The following is a 17,343-nucleotide window of genomic DNA, read 5'->3' on the forward strand; positions in this document are numbered from 1 at the left end:
ACACTGGCTATGCTGTTGGAGCCCCCGCTGCCACCCTGGTGTACAGTGCCTCCAGTGCTGCCCTGCCTGGTCCTCACAGCTGGGGCTCTGCTGGAGCTCATCCTGGGGAGTTCTTCATAGCTCCCATCTCCAACCTCCCTCTTGATCGGGACCTAGCCCTGTCTGTATTACATTCTCCAGGTCCCAGACTGGGGTTATTGGACTCTACAGCTGGGAGAAAGGCCTGCTCTTTGCAGCCGTGTCCTTGTTCTCTCCATGGGTGTTATTTGATTTTCTGCAGAGATGATGACCTGATGGGTTAAGACTGAGGAGATTTTTCTGTACTGAGACCACTGAACATTTTTCTCTTTTCATCTCTCAGGGCAGAAGGGAAGAAATCCTCAATTTTTGCTTCCCCTTCCCTCCCTGAGAGAGGCTTCTCTGGAAATGAGAGAGATGATTCAGGCTCTGCCCTGTCTCTAGTAGCTCTGCCTGCTCCTCCACAGGTTGGGCAAAGGCAGCAGAATTCTCCTCCTTGGCAGTGTGGGTGCAAAGACTTGTGCCCACGTCCATCCAGCCGGCCCTTGGAGCCGGTCTCACAGCTTTGTACTGCTCTCACCTCAGAACTCTGCTTTGGGCCAGCTCCTTAGCACAAAGATGTGGGGGTGGGAGAAGAGTTTGTGAGGTGGGTGAGGGCAAATGAGAATTTAATTACGAGCACAGGTCCCTGGCTGAGGTCAAGGTCAGATCCCCTTCTGCGTTTTTTCCTCTTAGGACTGGGATGAGGGGTTTACCTGGAAATCCTAGAAAGGAGTTTAATAATAGGGAGTTTCAGAATAATCTTAGAAGCAGTGGAAGAAATTGGATCTCACTGAAACAGAGTAAAGCAGGAAGGCTTTAATGTTGTGAGAACAGAGGCGGGTATCATCAGGCTTGGTTGGAATTGCTGCCTGTGCTACACCCCCTTGTTTATTAGCAAAAATCAAGGTAAAGGCGTATCTCCTAACAGCTGGTTCCCACTTGGTGCTCACAGATCACTGTAACAGCTTGTGGACCCCAAACCCCCAGCTCATCCTGGCAGCAACTCTTAGTCTTCCCGCTTATCGCATCCCAGCCACCAGCCTGAGCCCATCCCTGGACTCTGTCTACCCTTTGCCAAATCCCATGGGTTTAAGTCACAGGTTACTGTTTCCTTAATTCAACTTAATTGCAGTCTGATGCCACTGAAGCAAAAGACCTCATGCTCTGTTCAATGCCAGTCGCTGTTGTCTTGAAGCAACTGTAGCAAGTGAATCTCTTGAAATGTGTTCCACTTGGACCTCTCTTGTCCCCACACCCAGCTGCCAGGCTCACTGTGCACTTGGAATAAAGAGGCAGGAAAGCAAATTGCTGCAGCCAAGGCAACTCTGCTTGGTAGTCTCTCTCCCAGGGTGGAAAAATGGTTGACTTAGATGGCTGGTACCCTGAGTACTAGTTTAGAAGAGCTTGTGGGGTTTTTGTCCACTCTAAGTGCGCTGCCCACTGTTCCTTATCACAGGGTGCCTGTGCAAGCACAGATGCTTTCGGAAACAGGATGACTGTAGCAGGATTGTACCAAGGCTGATGGAGTCAGTTTTAGGCAAGCAGACACAAGGGGAAAGCATTCCATATCCTTGCCTTGCTCTTGGTTCTAACGTGACCTCCAGGATTTTGCAAAGATCAGACTGTGTTAAAAGACTGGCAGAATTCACCACGGGTTTATAAATCCCCCCAGGCCCTCTGAAGTTTGTGCTTACTGCCAGGCAGAAGGTGACATTTGCCAGCCTGTTTTTATGACTGACTTTGAGAATATACAGAGCAAAAACTCAATTCAGCAAAACAGCAGTGGTTTTAAACAGGTAATGGTTTAAACTGATGGGGGGTGGGGGCTGTTAGATTAGATATTAGGAAGAAATTCTTTAGTGTGAGGTTGGTGAGGCACTGGACAGGGTGCCCAGAGAAGCTGTGGATGCCTCTGGATTCAAGGCCAGGTTGGATGGGGCTTCCTGGGCTAGTGGAGGGTGTCCCTGCCCATGGCAGGGGGGGTGGGGGAGAGTTGGAACTAGATGGTCTTTAAGGTCTCTCCCAACCCAAACCAGTCTGTGATTCTATGACTGATGGTTTGCAGTAACTTAGGCATTCCCTTTTCAGCCATTGCTGTGGTGGGACAGTGCTGGGCTGCTGCTGGGTTCAGCTTGCAGAGCAGGCAGGGGCAGAGGGGCAGCAGGGTAAGGCTGCCTTACCCGTCTGATGCCAGCATCTGCTTCGTCAGTGCCTGGTTCAGGCGGGCAGAGCTTTCCTTGTTGTGACAAATAGAGACCTAGAACTCGCCCTCTGTGATATAAGGCTTCATGGCTGCTTTTCTAGAGATGGTGTTTACCTCTTCTGGTTGGAAGATGGTCTCCAGAGTGAGGTATCTGTGCTACTTGGACTTCTGCTTAGATCCACCCAGGGCTGGCCGAGAAGGGGGATCTCCATTAGCCCACAGAGCTGCTCATCATCTCATGAATGCATGTCCCTTTGTTTCTTTTTTTTTTTTTTTTTTTGGAGAGGTAGGGTGGTTTCTCCACAGCCCCATCTCCCCCTGGATGAACTGGGTCTGCCTGCCAGCTGTGCAGCTGAGTAGCAGGGCAGTGAGGACTTGGCTGCTTGATAGCGCGACTGCCTCCAAACCACAGGAGGAATTGTTAGGGCAAGGGCAGGGATGTCTTGCTGGGAAGGAGGTGTAAAGGTTGTGACATGTGAGGGGGCTGACCTGGAAGCCCATGGGGTAGGCAGAGATTGAGGGTGGAAAGGGGAGATGGAGATGGGGGCTGGGGGGAGTGGCTGGGCTGGGCAGCTGGAGGGAGCTGGACCGCTTCATTGAGCGCATCGTGCAGAGCGCAGGCAAGGCTCTGCCTCCGATGGGCAGTGTCTCTCTCAATCCCCATCAAAGCAGATGAAATTTCACACCACACAAATTTTCTGAATTTAAAAGGGGAGGGAGGTGGGTAGAGATTCTGCTGGAGAGGAGGAGGGTGAGGGAGGGAGAAGATGCAGCCTGGCCAGGCGCCAGCACCTCTTGCTAATGCCACGGGGAAGGTGGCATCCTTCCCCAGCGCTCCCCCCGGCCCCTGCACTCCCTGCTCCTTTCACTTTGGCCATGTCTCCTGGAGGCAGCACACTCTGTCTAGAGCTGTTTACAGGGCAATGGTTTGTTCTCTGTCTCCTCATCTCCTTTCTCACAGAGGATCTGTTCGTCTGCTCTCTGTCTTTCAATGTCTCGCTCTGCCCCAGCTCTCCTTCCCCATGCTGCTTTATCCCTTGCTTCCCCTGGTCCCTCTCCTCTGTTCCCTTACCCCGGTGGCCTCCTGTCCTGCACTATCTGCTCTGCTGTCTTTCATCTCCACTCCTGCCTCCCCCATCAGTGCTTATGCTGTCATCAATCTTTCTTCCACCTCTTACCTTCCTTCCACTTGTTAACCCTGTTGAGACACCCAGGAGCTCCTTAGTGTCAATCCTCCCCATCTATCTCTCCATCCAGTCCTCCCCATTCTGCCTTCTGTGCCAAGCAAATGCATCTCTTTATGCAGTAGCTCAGAGTGTATCAAGCTGATGCATTTATACATATCAAGGTGTGAGGCAGAGGTTGGCCCTGTGGCTTACTGGACCAGAGACCATGTGCTGTGACACCACAAGGTTGCTGGGGTGCCTGAGCTTAGTTCTCTTTGGTTGCAAGAGTTGAGTGGAGCCTCTCATCACTTTGTGAGTCCCACTTGCCCATAGTACACAGCGACCAAAGGAGCTAGAGAAATTTCTTGTTGGCCTTGGGTGAATATTGAGTCAGTCACAGAGGTGAACATCTCACCAACAGTGTCAGGTGTTATGTATGGCAGGGCTGTGATGCTCTGGGTTATACATGGTCTCCAGCAGGGAATGGCAAAGGGAAGTTGGTGTCCAGGATGCTTTTTGAGACCTGAAGTCCAAATAATTAAATTCCCCCTTTCTTTCTGGGATTTTGTTTGCTTTGTCATGTGTAGGGCTGGTTTATCAGGGTTTAAGAAGACCAGAGGCAGGACCTGAGCTGAACGTGGTGCCCCAGGCCAGCTGCCCCTCACACCATGTTGTAGGAGCCCCACATCTGGGTGTCTCTATGGTGTCAGGGACCGTGTGGTGTCCCTGGGCTTGCCAGGTGTTCCTCACCATGAGTACTGCACCACAGCTGCAGTGCTCCAGACAGGCAGGTGACTACAGCCCAGGTCAGCCGCCTGTGGCTCTGCTACCTCCCTCTGAAAACAGAACAAAGCCTTCACCTTACATGGTCCCAATTCTCACCTGTACCCATGTTACATGGGCAGATCACCAGGAGGTTGGGACCTGCAGCCAGCTGGGGTACCTGCTGAACTATATGGTGTGAATACACCCTCCCTTTCGTTGTAAGGGAAGAACAGTTACCTGGCTTTTTGAGGACAGACGCCCTCTTGATCTTATTTTCCTCCTTTCTGCTGTACCTGTCCTGAGGTTCTCTTCTTTCTGAATCAACAGGGCTAAATTCTGCCCCGCTGTAAATCCCTCCTGGTACAGATTGGTGTGATCTTGCAGAAATCACTGGAGTGGCTCTGGATTTATGCTGGCTGTTAGCGTGAGCAGGATTTGGCGCATGGAGCGTGGTAGCCATAGCTCACTGTGTCGTGCTCTGCATTTGCAACCAGCACTGCAGGTGATAAGCAAATCCTGTCAAGAGGCGAGAGGGTCCCTCCTGAACCAGAAAAGGCTTCTCCTGGCTTGTCCTTTGTGTGGCCAAGCTGGCCAGCCAGGCTGCGATTTTTGAATGGACACTGTGGAAAGGTTTTAGCCCACGGGATCCCACAAATGGGGTGGAAAATTTTCATTTAATACATTTTTTGCATCTCACACTTTAGGGAAAACAGGAAAACGCATTTGTAACTGCTATTTCCCATGGGTGCGGTATAATATATACAGTATATGCTGTGTGCGGCATAGGGGGATGAGTCATACCCGTTCGTGACTCTTTGGTCTCAGTGACTGGCGAGGATGGACTCTGCACCTGCCACTTTGGGCTTTCCTGGCGAGGTGCAGCTTCCCTCAGGTGTGCTTCGGACCTGCTACGCCACCGCCGTCTCCTCTGCCCAGGTACCCCAGTCCAGGAGAATTGGCGTGGGAGAGGCATTGTGTTTCCAGCAGCCCCTCCTGGAGATGCCAAACTGGGAGGCTGGAAAAGCAATGCACACAATTCCAAAGCCAGGGTGATAATTTTTCAGTGGTTCCTGTCCTGTTATCCTGTCCTCCCTCTGAGCTTTCTCCTCCATCCCATCCGCATTACAGATAAAAGGGTTAAGAGCTCACTTGGGCCCCCTGCTCGAAGAGAGGGCAGTTGCAATGTTGTATCTAGACCCAGTGAGGATATATATAAATTCCCTCCGTCTCTTCAGATCTATTTATAGCACGGCAGGCAGTGGCAAAGGCTCTCCTCAAGGCTTCATCTCCTACAAACAGTCTTCACAGACAGCAGAGAGATAAATTTAGCACACGAGATTTCTTAAAGAGCCAGCAGCTCTGCGAGGTTTCTCGCCTGCCTTGCTACAGCCCCCACCCCACTACCTCTACCAGAGCAGCCCTCTCCCATGGGGGCTTGTCCCCCTCGCCTTTTCCCCCTCCCGTCCAATTTTCTGTCCACCTTCACCGATTCCCTCTCTCTTTCCAGTCTCTTTTTCTGCCATTGATGTTTTTTCTTTCCTTCCCCCCCACCTTTTTTTTTCTCCTGGTTCTCCATCTCATCCTCTCTGCTTTCTTGTTTTTCCCCCTCTCTTTTCTCTCTCTGAGGCCACAGGGCTCAGAAGATAAAGCTTTCTCATTAACAGTTCACTGGTTATGCCTACATAGTAAAAAATGTGTAGCTTGATTAATGTCTTCCAGATGGTTAATTGAAAAAAAGAAGAGGGGGGGAATTCACCAATCCCTCTCCCCCCCCCCCTTTGCTTCAGCACTCTGCACACATACATTGCATATGAAGAAAACTGCATTAAAGGGTGAGGGGAACAATATATTTGAGAAATAGGGGCAGCCTGTTAACTCCAGGGTGGCGTTGCCAGGCGCGTGAGTGAGCTGTTGATGTGCTCTGTCCTTGCTTCATGCCCTCTTCCCTCAGCTATCCCACCCCAAAATTCCACATCCCAGAGAGCGATGCTCCTTCACGTACAACATGCAACACACCCAAGCCCTTCTTGCACCGTCATGTGAACCCCACCATAGGCACTGTGATGCTCTGCTCCCACCTTGTGCTCTCACACCCCCAAAACAACACCAAACCTCATTCTCTGTCCAGATTTATTTTCAAGGGGGGGTGGGGGTGCACACACATGCCTGTGTGTCTTTTGTGAATCTTGATCATGCAGTCATGTGACCCCACAGAAGCCAGAAGCCCTGTCAGTGGGGTCTGGGCTTTCAGATTTGACAGTGTCAAAGTGGATGTGATGGAGGGGGCTTGGGTGGGCAGGGGGCTGCAGATACGCTCACTGAGGCAATTCAGGAGGAAAGAGATAAGGTGGACAGCTGTTCTTCTCTATAGGTCACTGCTAGGTAATTTAATCAATGCATCTTCTGTTTCAGGGACACGTGTCGGCTGTCTCCCTCTTACAAACTGACATGCCTCTCTTCTTCCCCCCTGCCCATAGCTCTGCCTACTCCCGGTTTCTTTGTCTCTCTCAAGGGAGAGAACACAAATCCCTCCCCAGCCCGTTAATAGAGATACTGCCTTGCTGACGTGAGTCACGACGGGTTTAAGCTGTGCAGTTGAGGGTGAGCTGCATCCAGCCCCCCACCCTGCACACCTCCCACCACGGATCTCCCTGGTTTCCAGGGAAACAGCGGCCCCAAATGCTGCCTGACTTTCATGTCTGCCTTTCATTTCTCCTTTTTATTTTTTTTCCCCCGTAAGAAAGAAACATACAACTGATTTATTTATTTTCCTCCCTTCCCCTTTTCAGGATCACCACCACAGCTGCTTGCATGATGGACCTGCGGAGGTATCCCTTGGACCAGCAGAACTGCACACTGGAGATCGAGAGCTGTGCGTATGCCTTGCACCCACCCTCTGCCACGCGGTGCCACCGAATGCCACCTGCCCCAGCTGCAGCTTCCCACTCGTGGGATGCCTCCCTCCTGGAGGATGTCCCCTCAGGCAGGACCAGGCAGGACCGGGGTTCCTCATCCTGAGGTGACCTCGTGGGTGAAATGCCCAGGAAAATGGAGCTTTAACAGCAGGCTGGCATGAAAACAGCTCTTACCCTCAGGAGGGTGGGGAAAACCTCCCCTATCCCTAAGGAAGCCCTGGGAAAGTAAGCCCTCACTTGTGGCTGTCCCTACCCTGCAACAGGAGGAGGGACCCGAGCCCTCCCGCAGTCCCTCCCTGCCTGTATTTCCCTTGACTCCTATGGAAAACCTCTCTCCTGACTCCGCTGGCAGAGGAGGTCCGGCTCTCCCTCATAAAAATGCACCGCAGTATCCCCGCAGGACCGGTCCAGAGCAGCAGATCTCACAGTAATGATGATGCAGCTTCAGCGATGATTATCAGAGAATTGCTTTTTTCATAAGAGAGGTCCCACAGCATCCATAGTGGGAAGGCGCTGCGCTGCCTTGCCAGCCCCGCTCGTGCCGGGGAGCCCCTTTCCCACTCGCCGCCTGGGTTGCTGGGGATGCGCAGCCATTGCAGCGCTTGGCGTGGCGGGTAATGGGATGTAAATTAGGTCCTGCTGGAGGCACTAATGACATGTCATTTCTGGCACTCCTTAGCATTTTGAGAATAGTTTATGGTACAACCAAGAAAACAGAAGGCAGAGAATTACCCACAGTTCCCCGTGTTGCGATTTTGTTCTTAATGGGACATGTCAAGCCAATTTGTTAGTGGAAGCTACATTTCCTTACAATATTTCTGAGATCCACACAGAGATTAAGAGATTCCATTGTTTCATTCCTCAGAGCTTTTGTATTTTACATGCTTGCATGTTCAAAATCCATGGGGCTCCATTTTGTTTGCTTCCAAGTCCCTGAAACACCGGAATAACAGTCCTTCTGTGGCTGGCTTTAAAAAAACCCAACACATGTATTTTTATCTATATATATATAGATAAAAACCCCCAAAATATCACAAACCACCAAAATAGTCCTTCTGTGGTACAAGGGTGCTGGGTTTATAAAGCAGCAGCAGGCAGCCAGGGTCTCCTTCCTCACAGCAACATGGGGTGCTTACCTGCCAGTCCTGGGTGCTGTCTATTGATTCCATCCCTCCTTCCCAAAAATAGCCCTCCCTGCATATACCCCTGCGTAGCTGCATGCCAGGATTCAACAAAAACCTGATGAGACAGGCAGCAAACAGGCCGTTAATCTGATGTCTAAAGATGACGTATCAATACTTTATGATATTTTGGGTTGAAATGACTTGTCTTTGTAGAAAGTTCTTTTACTTTTTAAAAGTAAAATGGAAATTTGCTTTTCTTTTTAAAGCTAGAAATCAAAGTGAAGTGTTTATTTTTAGACTGAGCAACCTTTCCCTTCTAGAATCACTCTTAAAAATGGCTTCCTGCAAAACACGTTTGATTTCGTATTGCATAATGCTGTAATAAAATAAAAGAACCCCCAAATTGGTTACGTATACCAGCAGGTCAGAGAATAAATGGAATCGAGCTAGTTAGCGGCGAGATCTCCCAAAATTACTGTAATTTGACATTTTCATTGCTGATCAGGAAGTAAATTTGAAGTCGCTGCTGTTAAATTTGCGGATGATGAAGATAGCAGCCTGCGTGGCTGGCTCGCTGCACATTTGAATACCTCCCTGGTTGAACACATCCAGAGTGCATTTAAATACAGCTAAATGGGGAGGTCTGTGCCTGGGAGCGGGAGCGCGGGCCAGGCTGCCAGACTGAGGAACCCATAACAGTGTGGGTACTGAGGGGGGGGAGATGATGAAGGGACGGCAGCCCCTGGCACCGCTGCCAGAGGTTTCATAGCAGGGCTCTGGCAAAAAGGGCTGAAACCAGCCTTGGTTATATAAACCAGGGGAGCTGTGAGGGAGAGCTGGGAATCGATTGGTCTCTGGATATGTCACCAGCGAGATGGGGAAAGGGATTCTGTCTATATTCGGTTTCCAAAATTTAGAAAGGAAGTGGAGAAATCAGCAGAGGTTGAGAAAAAGATGCGGAAAAAGTGGCTTCGAGGGCTACAGCAGATGTTTTGCAGTGAGAAACCTCAATAGCTCAATCTGCTTTGTTTACTGCAAAGGAGGTAGAGAGGTGGCTTGTTTACAGGCGAGGTGCACCTCTGCAGAGGGAGAGCACAGGGTGGAAAGGGCTCGGTAACCTCCTAGAAAAATTCCCAATAACCACCCGAGTCTCAGAGTCTGAGCCAGGTGAATTCAAATGTAAAACAGCATTTTCAGCTGGCAGTGAGCCGTTGAAATCAGCCACTGGGAAGAGTGGGGGGCTTGGTTCCTTACTGCTTATTGCTCTTGGTGCTCTGCCAGAGACCCTGCAGCCAGATGCAAATACCAGTTTCTGTGCTGGGGTGCTCAAAGCAGTGTGACCCCCCCCAACTCCCCCGGCTCGGTGTGTGCAGCAGATGAGATGATAACACAAGGGTCCTGAATCCCTGCGGGCTCGTGAGTGTGGGTGCTTCAGCGCTCGCTGCCGTGGGAGCAGGAGCGTGCTGTACAGGGGGAGGAGGTCGAGCCCTGGCTTAGCCGATTTGTATCAGAAGCAGATCTGGCCTGGCACTTGGAAGACTGTTGTTATTTTTTAGCACTCATGAACGAGCATGGTAATGTCAGAGAGTGCAGGATTTGGGCTCTGAGACTATAGAGCCATCCAATAATTCAGTTTGGGAAGAGACCTTCAGGTGTGTCCAGTCCAGTCCCTAGCTCAAAGCGGGGTCAGCCATGAGATCAGACCAGGTCATTTAGCTCTTTGTTCACTCAGGATCCTCAGGATGACACCATTCTCAAAGGTCCAGCTCTGATCTGTGGTAACCCTTGTCCCTGAAAGCTAGCAAAAAGCATTTCCTCTCCACGGTTCATTCAACTGTTGTTCATCCCCCTGATCCCACAAACACACTGGTACTGGTTTTGGCAGCGGCTCTCCCCAGTGGATGTCAGCCTTGCTGAGTACTGCTAGCCAGCTGCCTTTCTTCCTAGGGCTTGTGGATAGGACAAGGCAAGATGTCATGCAGGTTGTGAATAAAAGCTGTCTGTGGGCATAGGCGAAGCTCATGCTCTGTAAAGGAAGCCTTGTGCTGTGCTGTACCAAAGTCTGCGTGTATATCGCTGTTGCTTGGCAGGCAGAGGTGGTCTCAGGCAGCTCTTCCACCCTTTGCTCAGGATAAGAGACCAGCCCTTGTGCTGCACCAGCCACAGTCCTTCAGCACCCAGCTTGCCACAGGTGGCATTAATTTTCAGGTGGGGATGAATCCTGACCCACAAAGGCAACAGGCAGGGCTGTGACCACCACACTGATGGATGATTTTGTCCCCCTGGGCCTCATTCCCCATGAGTATTTGTTACCAGCCCAACTCCCCTTCCTCAGTTCTGCTCTTTCCAGCTTAGTAAAAGCAGCCCCATCGCAGAGACTCTGTCCACTTCCCAGCTCCAAATTTTGGCTGAGGGTACTTAGAAGAAGGAGGTGCTCTGATCCTCAAATTTCTTTGTGACTGCTGTTGTAAATCTTTTTCTCCCTGGGAATTTTTAATACTCAGATGCTCTGTTTACCTGGTCTCCACCAGAATGCATTGTGTGGTCTCCCCCTCCTGGTAAAAGAAGGCAGTTTGGAAGCAGCAAAATGTGTTTGGTGCATTTGACAGAAGCTTCTGATGCACAAACACCCTTGTCATGTCAGCCATGGAGAATACGGAGTGTGAGTCAAGGCATGATGGAACACTCCTCACCTTTATCTCCTGAATTCTAACTAGAAATGTGAGTTCTGACCAATTTTTTCCTCTTCTCCTGAGGACTGCACTTCCAAGCTCAGCTGAAGATGAAAAGTATGTCAGCAGGGAGGGGCTATGTGTTGCTATCTGATGGTGTGGGTTTTCCTTTGGATCCTCTTCTGGATCACCTTAGTAGAAATGGAGGTGTCATCTGCTCCGGGTTATCAGCTTAGTTCTCTCTCTGTGCTGCTTCTTTTCTCCAGATGGTTATACGGTTGATGACATTGTCTTCTTCTGGCAAGGAAATGATTCTGCTGTCACAGGGATGGAGGTCCTAGAACTGCCCCAGTTCACCATAATCGAGCAGAGGCTGGTCAGCAGGGAAGTGGTCTTCACCACTGGTGAGTCCCTATGAAGGGTTGGTGTAATGGAATGTGCAAACCTGCTGGTCAATGTCAATAAAGTTGTTCCTCTGATTCAGATGCTGGGGCACTAGCTTAGGGTCTAGGCTTCAGCACAGGGTTCTGTCTCTTTGGAAAAGAGAGTTTTTTTGTGTCCAAGAAGTTTGCTTTTTTGTTTTTGGCCGCTTCTCTCCAGAGATTTATGGGACCATTTTTGTTGCAGTGGTTTTAATTTCTTAGTCAAAGCACTAAGTGAGCTCAAACCAGAACCTCTTTAGAAGGTTCTCAGCCTTTACTTCATTTTCATGTGGTTTGTAACCGGCTCTTGAAGCTAATGTAGGTACAGTAGTAAGCAGAAGAATATGTCAGGTGAAATGCAAGTGGTCTATTATGCAAACCCATCTGTACACAGCAATAAAAAGATCTGGAGAGAATATCTTGGACGATTCAGACACTGCCCATTGGAAGGTTGGAGGGGACTGGATTTTGGTTGCTGTCCTCGCTTTCATCTGGCATGGAGTTCACTGCCAAAACAGTGTGCCACACACCTGTTAAATAGGACAATTGTTGTAATGCCATGAAATCACAGCCCATCAGGGGTGGTGGCAGATGGTGATGTTGTTCCAGTAGAGCCTCAGGGTCATACTGGGAGCAGTCCCGTTGCAATGGTAATATAGAGATGCACAAGAAGAAGCAGGCAGCGTTTTACAGAAAGATGTTTTCAGTCTAAATAGGTAAGACTTTCAAAAAAAGACTGGTGAGATGCTGTGTTCAAGTTATACAAATGGCAAATAATGGGGAGAGAACAGAACCTTTTTCCCAGTTTACCTCCTTGGTCGTTAAAGACTCTTGTTCTTCTGTTGCTTCAGCAGTCAATCTACGATGACACCCCTATTTCAGGCAGCTGTGTTCCTTAAGGGACAGAGGAATGATTTGGACTTTGTTCCCAGCAGTGAGAGCAACCCTGCTTTACCCCTGTCAAAATGACCCAGCTACAGGAGAAGTACTTACTGTCGCCACGATCCCTGTTAGATTTGCTAAATGATGAGGAGGAAGTTGCGAGAACTTGGGGGGAGTGGGGAAAAAGAGCTACAGATTAACTAACAGCACTCTATTTGCATATGAATTTACCCAGTCTGACCATAACCCCTTTTTAGAATAGCATGGGAAAAATATGATTCAGATCTTCATTGCTTCCAGCTAGCACATGAAACACGGGAAAATCATCTCACTGAGTCCAGATATAGGGCTGAAGTCTCCTGTGTAAGCCTGTATCACATTGGCACGTACCGTAATAGCAATTTCAGTGCTGAATGGGCATTCTCCCATTATATCTGATGTAATGATGTAACTTATGTAGAGTTTCCTTTCTTCTTAATATTCTGAGCTGACTGAGCAGACTCCTTCCCCTTCCAAAAACAAGTGAGTCTGCAAAACCAAAGGAAGGAAGAGAGATTTCTCCTTCTCCCTTCCTCTTGAGAAGATTTTTCCAAACAAAATTTTGATTATGCACGTAAGCTCTTAACATAACTACAGCCTTGCCCTCTTCTCAAACAACATTTCCCTTTAATATCCCATTGACAGGTTCATATCTGCGTTTATCCCTGAGTTTCCGGATCAAGAGGAACATTGGTTACTTCATCCTGCAGACCTACATGCCATCTATTCTTATCACCATCCTGTCCTGGGTTTCCTTCTGGATCAACTACGATGCTTCTGCTGCACGAGTGGCACTGGGTATGTACTTTTCTCTTACTCTACATTGAAGAAGGTGTTTTTCTAAGGGAGATCAGTTGGGACAGCTGTAAGAAAGAAAATCACATTTTCTGTAAGGGAACAGCTAAGCAAGTCACATAGGTCTATCAAACTTGTTGTCCCAAATAAAGGACATTATTTCTGGGTATAAACTTCAAATTTTCATCCAGAAGAGCTTCTTTTTTGTTGTTGTTGTTGTTCAGAAGTATCAGTTCTTCACAAGCCTGTGTCTGTATTATGTGAGTCAATAAAAGTTCTGCCATAGATGTCATGGGTGCAAGTTTAAACTCTGCAACAGAAGAGTAAATGGTCACAGCTTCTCAGACGTGTGGGCCTGATGTGCCATGAGCCCACCAGTTGCTTCACTCGGGGCTGTGGTTGTTTTCTTAAAAAGTCTAGGCACCTCTTGGTCAACAGGGCTGCCAGGACCAGTTAGTTGGATAATAAATGCTGAGGGTGGGTGACCAAAGAGCAGTAAGAATTAAAAATATTTTTAAAAATAAAGTGTTTAATTAATAAAGTTTAAAGAATTAAAATATTTTTTAAAAATGTGTTTATAAACAATAAACACATTTTCCTTATAGTTTAGGCACCATTTAGACACTTCTGGTAATAGAAGACCTTCATCACCAAGGCAAATGTGGAACAGTAGTTAAAGTCCAAGTTGTTCTCATGCACATGCTCATCTGAATAGGAATGTTTTCCTGTAAGAAGAAGAAAAAAGGGGTCTTTTAAGCAACAGAATGGAAGTGGAGGTGGATTGTGGATGAGGATTTTGAAGAAGGAACAGGAAAAAGGGAGGGATGGCTGGCAGATGAGAATGGGGCTGTCCAACATGGTAGGAAGTTCAGAGGAAGTAGGAAAGTCAAGGACAGAGAAGGATTTTGTCTGTGACAAAAGGCTTGGAGAGGTGAGGGAGCACAGATGAAGGCTGGTTCTTAAAGAAAAGGTTGGGGGTTTAAATTAGCTCTAAGAGGAGACAGAGTTTGAGAAGACTCAGAGTAGGGATGGTTTGTGCAAAGGTATAAAATAGGTGACTTGGCTGTCTTGCTTCAGGGAGTCAGGGAGGAAACATGAACAAGAGTAAATTAAAAAGGTAAATTGCATTGACAAGAGTATGATCAGTGGGAGAAGAGACTGTGGCAGACATTGCTGGCACAGGGAAAGTATAAGCAGAAGGGTGGACATGAGATGCACAGCTGTTGAGATTCTGCCAACATCTGGATTCAGAGAAGGAAAATATTGTAGATCAGAACTGAACAGCTCTCCCTAAACTGCTCCTGACAGCACTCTATCTGACTTGTCCTTAAAAAAGCTCTGAAGAAGGAGACTCGAGGGGTTCCTCTGGGTGCTTTATCTCCAGATTTACCTGCTTGTATGGTCAAAAAGCTCTTCTTTGCCTCTGTCCTAACTCACCACTGTGATTTGTCCAATTCCTAATGGAGATGTGGAGAACATTCTATTCCCCCTTTCTTTGCCCCAGATTTCTGGATATTTAGACTACTGTCTAAATATAGACAGTACAATTTATTGTAGGTAGATAAACATACCTGCATTCTGCTTACTCTTCTGTGAACTGAAGACTATTAGTTCTGTAAATCTTTTACCAGGAATGACTCTAAAGATGCAATGAGGAGGAAGAGGGCAGGGAAACAGGACAAGCAGAGGTCCAGGATGCAAAAAGAGGTTGGAGAACTGTCACTGTGTACATAGGGCTGAAATAAGAAGAGCAAATTAAGCCCATGGAGACTAAAAGAGATGCTAAAAGAGAGATGAGAAAGGGACACTAGAAGAAAAGGAGATGAGCAAGGTAGTAAGAAAAGCAGGAGAGCTGACCTAAAGAAGTGGGAAAAGAAGACATGGTTTAAGAGGAAAAGTCACTAACCCCAAAAGAAGCATGAAGGCTTGTTGCCATCTTTTTGAAGCTGGCACAAGATTGCCAGTGACAGATCAGATGCCACACTGACAATTCAGAGAAGAAGAGAGGCTGAGAAGAAACAAAAGAACTGAGGCTGTGAGAGTAATGATGGTGCACCAGGCTCTTGAAGACTGAGTAGGTGGGGGGAAAAGTTCAATGAGAACAAGAAATGTTTATTTAAGATGCAGAAAATATGAGTAGGCCTAAAAAGGAGCGTGAGAAATATGGGAGGAGTGTGCACAGATGATAATTGAAGTAGTGAGTGGTAAAGCTGGTGAGAGGAAGGTGGGAACTGATAGGGCCAAGAGTGTAGACAGAAGGCTATGAGGCAGGCAAAAAAAGAGAGCACCATGAAAAGGGAATCTCTTCACTCTTTCTTCTGCTCATGGCATTAGAAAGCCACAGCAGATTGCAAATTCATGGCAAGGATACTGAGGCATTCAGTAGTGCCCATGGAAGCCTGAAGAGTTCACGAAGTGGGAAAAAGGAAGAAGAGGTTGAAAGATTGAGAGCAAAACTGAATGTTTCCTGTTATACTGAGGGAAACAAGGATGATCAGGGAGGACTTAAAGAACCGAGGTCCAGAGGATGTTGGTTCACGTTGTCCTGATGATAGTTCACTTTGACTTTTCTCCTACTGTTGGTGGCTGGTTTATCTTCTGCAGCAATTTGTACTGGGTAGCTGGGCTTTGAATAATAAACATTTTCTTCCCAGTTGCACTGCTCCTGTCATTCCTGAGGTGGTACTGCTGGGAGGAGGGATGGGGAAACTGAGAATGGCATTTCAAGAAACCATCCCACCTTGGTAACAGAGCGCCTCCCCTCTCCTTACAGGGGTCACCACGGTACTTACAATGACCACCATCAACACGCATTTGCGGGAGACTCTCCCCAAGATTCCTTACGTCAAGGCTATTGATGTTTATCTCATGGGCTGCTTTGTCTTTGTGTTCCTGGCTCTCCTGGAGTATGCTTTTGTCAACTACATATTCTTCGGGCGAGGCCCCCGGCAGCAAAAGAAACAGAGTGAACGGATCAGCAAGGCCAACAATGAGCGCCACCGTTATGAGGAGAAGAGGGTGAGAGAGCAGGTTTGTCCCCTTCTTTCGTTGTGGCAGGAGAATTCAGGCTCTCCACTCTTCATTCAGTGCTGGGTGAGCTGTGGAGCAGCCTTTCTCCTCATTGAGAGGTGAAGTCCAGTTTGCCTCTCTGGTGATTACTGGGGTGTTTTTTTTCTCCTTGATCATTTTCTCATCATCCTCAAACCGGTCTCATCAGGACCATCCTCTTGCACAGGGCTGGTGTTCCCAAAAGTACCTCTGTGGCTTTTAGTCCTGCTGTGTTGGCAGAACCACACTACCCTGCTCAAAAGTTTGCCGCAAGCATGTGTGGCTGATCAGTCCAGCATCAGTAGACAACATTTTCAAACGCAGAAGTCCAGGTCCAAAGATCACAAATGACCCCATCAGTGGCACTGCTATACAGAAAACAGTTTAAAATCATCCCTGGTGGTACAGCCCTGGGCGTGTTGTGCACGGGACATCCCTGCTACCTTTCTCTCTGTCTTCCCTGTTCTAGGTTGACCCTTATGGTAACATCCTCCTCAGCACTCTGGAGATGAACAACGAGCTGCTGGCCACGGACATGATGAGCAGCGTTGGCGACTCTCGAAACTCTGTCATGTCCTTCGAAGGCTCAGGAATCCAGTTCCGCAAACAGCTGGCCTCTCGGGATGGATTTGGTCACCACCCAACCCTGGACCGTCACGTCCCACTGACCCACCATGCTGCGGCCCGCAACCGTGCCAACAGCCGCCTGCGCCGGCGGTCATCGAAGCTGAAGCTCAAAATCCCAGACCTGACAGACGTCAGCACCATTGACAAGTGGTCACGAATCATTTTTCCAATCACCTTTGGATTCTTCAACCTTGTTTACTGGTTGTACTATGTAAATTGATGCCTGCAGCCTCCGAGAGAGATAGGGACAGACACTCAGACAATGACAACACGGGAGTGTTGTGGTCTTTTGGGTTTGGGTTTTACTCTTTACTATCATTATCATTTATTCCTTTGATTCATTAGATTTATTCTAAGCTTACTCTTCTCTTTTCAGCACATGTAGAACCATGGAGTGTGTGTGCGGGTATGGGAGAGAAGGGTGTATGGGAGGGGGTTTGGTTTCAGGGAGGGATGTGTTTGTCTCGATTTGGTTTCCTGCTGAAGGACTCAAACCATTGTAAAAAAAAAAAGAAAAAAAAAAGAACCAAAAAAATGCCAAAAACCAAAAAAAAAAAAAAAGAAAGAAAAAAACCAGAAAAATAACAGAAAAAGAAAAAAAAAAAGACAAGTTTAAAAAAGGGGG

At 48.2% G+C, this 17,343-nt stretch overlaps 1 protein-coding gene across 2 annotated transcripts in view; it reads left to right on the forward strand.

The window, feature by feature from the left end:
- The window catches only part of LOC311195619 (gamma-aminobutyric acid receptor subunit beta-4), a gene marked incomplete at both ends in the record, with an annotated part of 74,823 nt that extends 57,885 nt beyond the window's left edge, over positions 1-16,938 (forward strand). The window contains 5 exons of one of the 2 annotated variants that reach the window (XM_084269031.1): positions 6,984-7,066; positions 11,172-11,309; positions 12,894-13,046; positions 15,817-16,073; positions 16,561-16,938. In XM_084269031.1, the coding sequence (XP_084125157.1) occupies positions 6,984-7,066; positions 11,172-11,309; positions 12,894-13,046; positions 15,817-16,073; positions 16,561-16,938 (1,009 nt within the window). The remainder of the gene's footprint in view (positions 1-6,983; positions 7,067-11,171; positions 11,310-12,893; positions 13,047-15,816; positions 16,074-16,560) is intronic. The other variant, XM_084269032.1, reaches the window with a different exon arrangement.
- Positions 16,939-17,343: the final 405 nt, after the last annotated feature.

Source organism: Gallinula chloropus (genome assembly GCF_964237585.1).
Source record: "Gallinula chloropus genome assembly, chromosome: 11".
Classification (NCBI taxonomy): Eukaryota; Metazoa; Chordata; class Aves; order Gruiformes; family Rallidae; genus Gallinula; species Gallinula chloropus.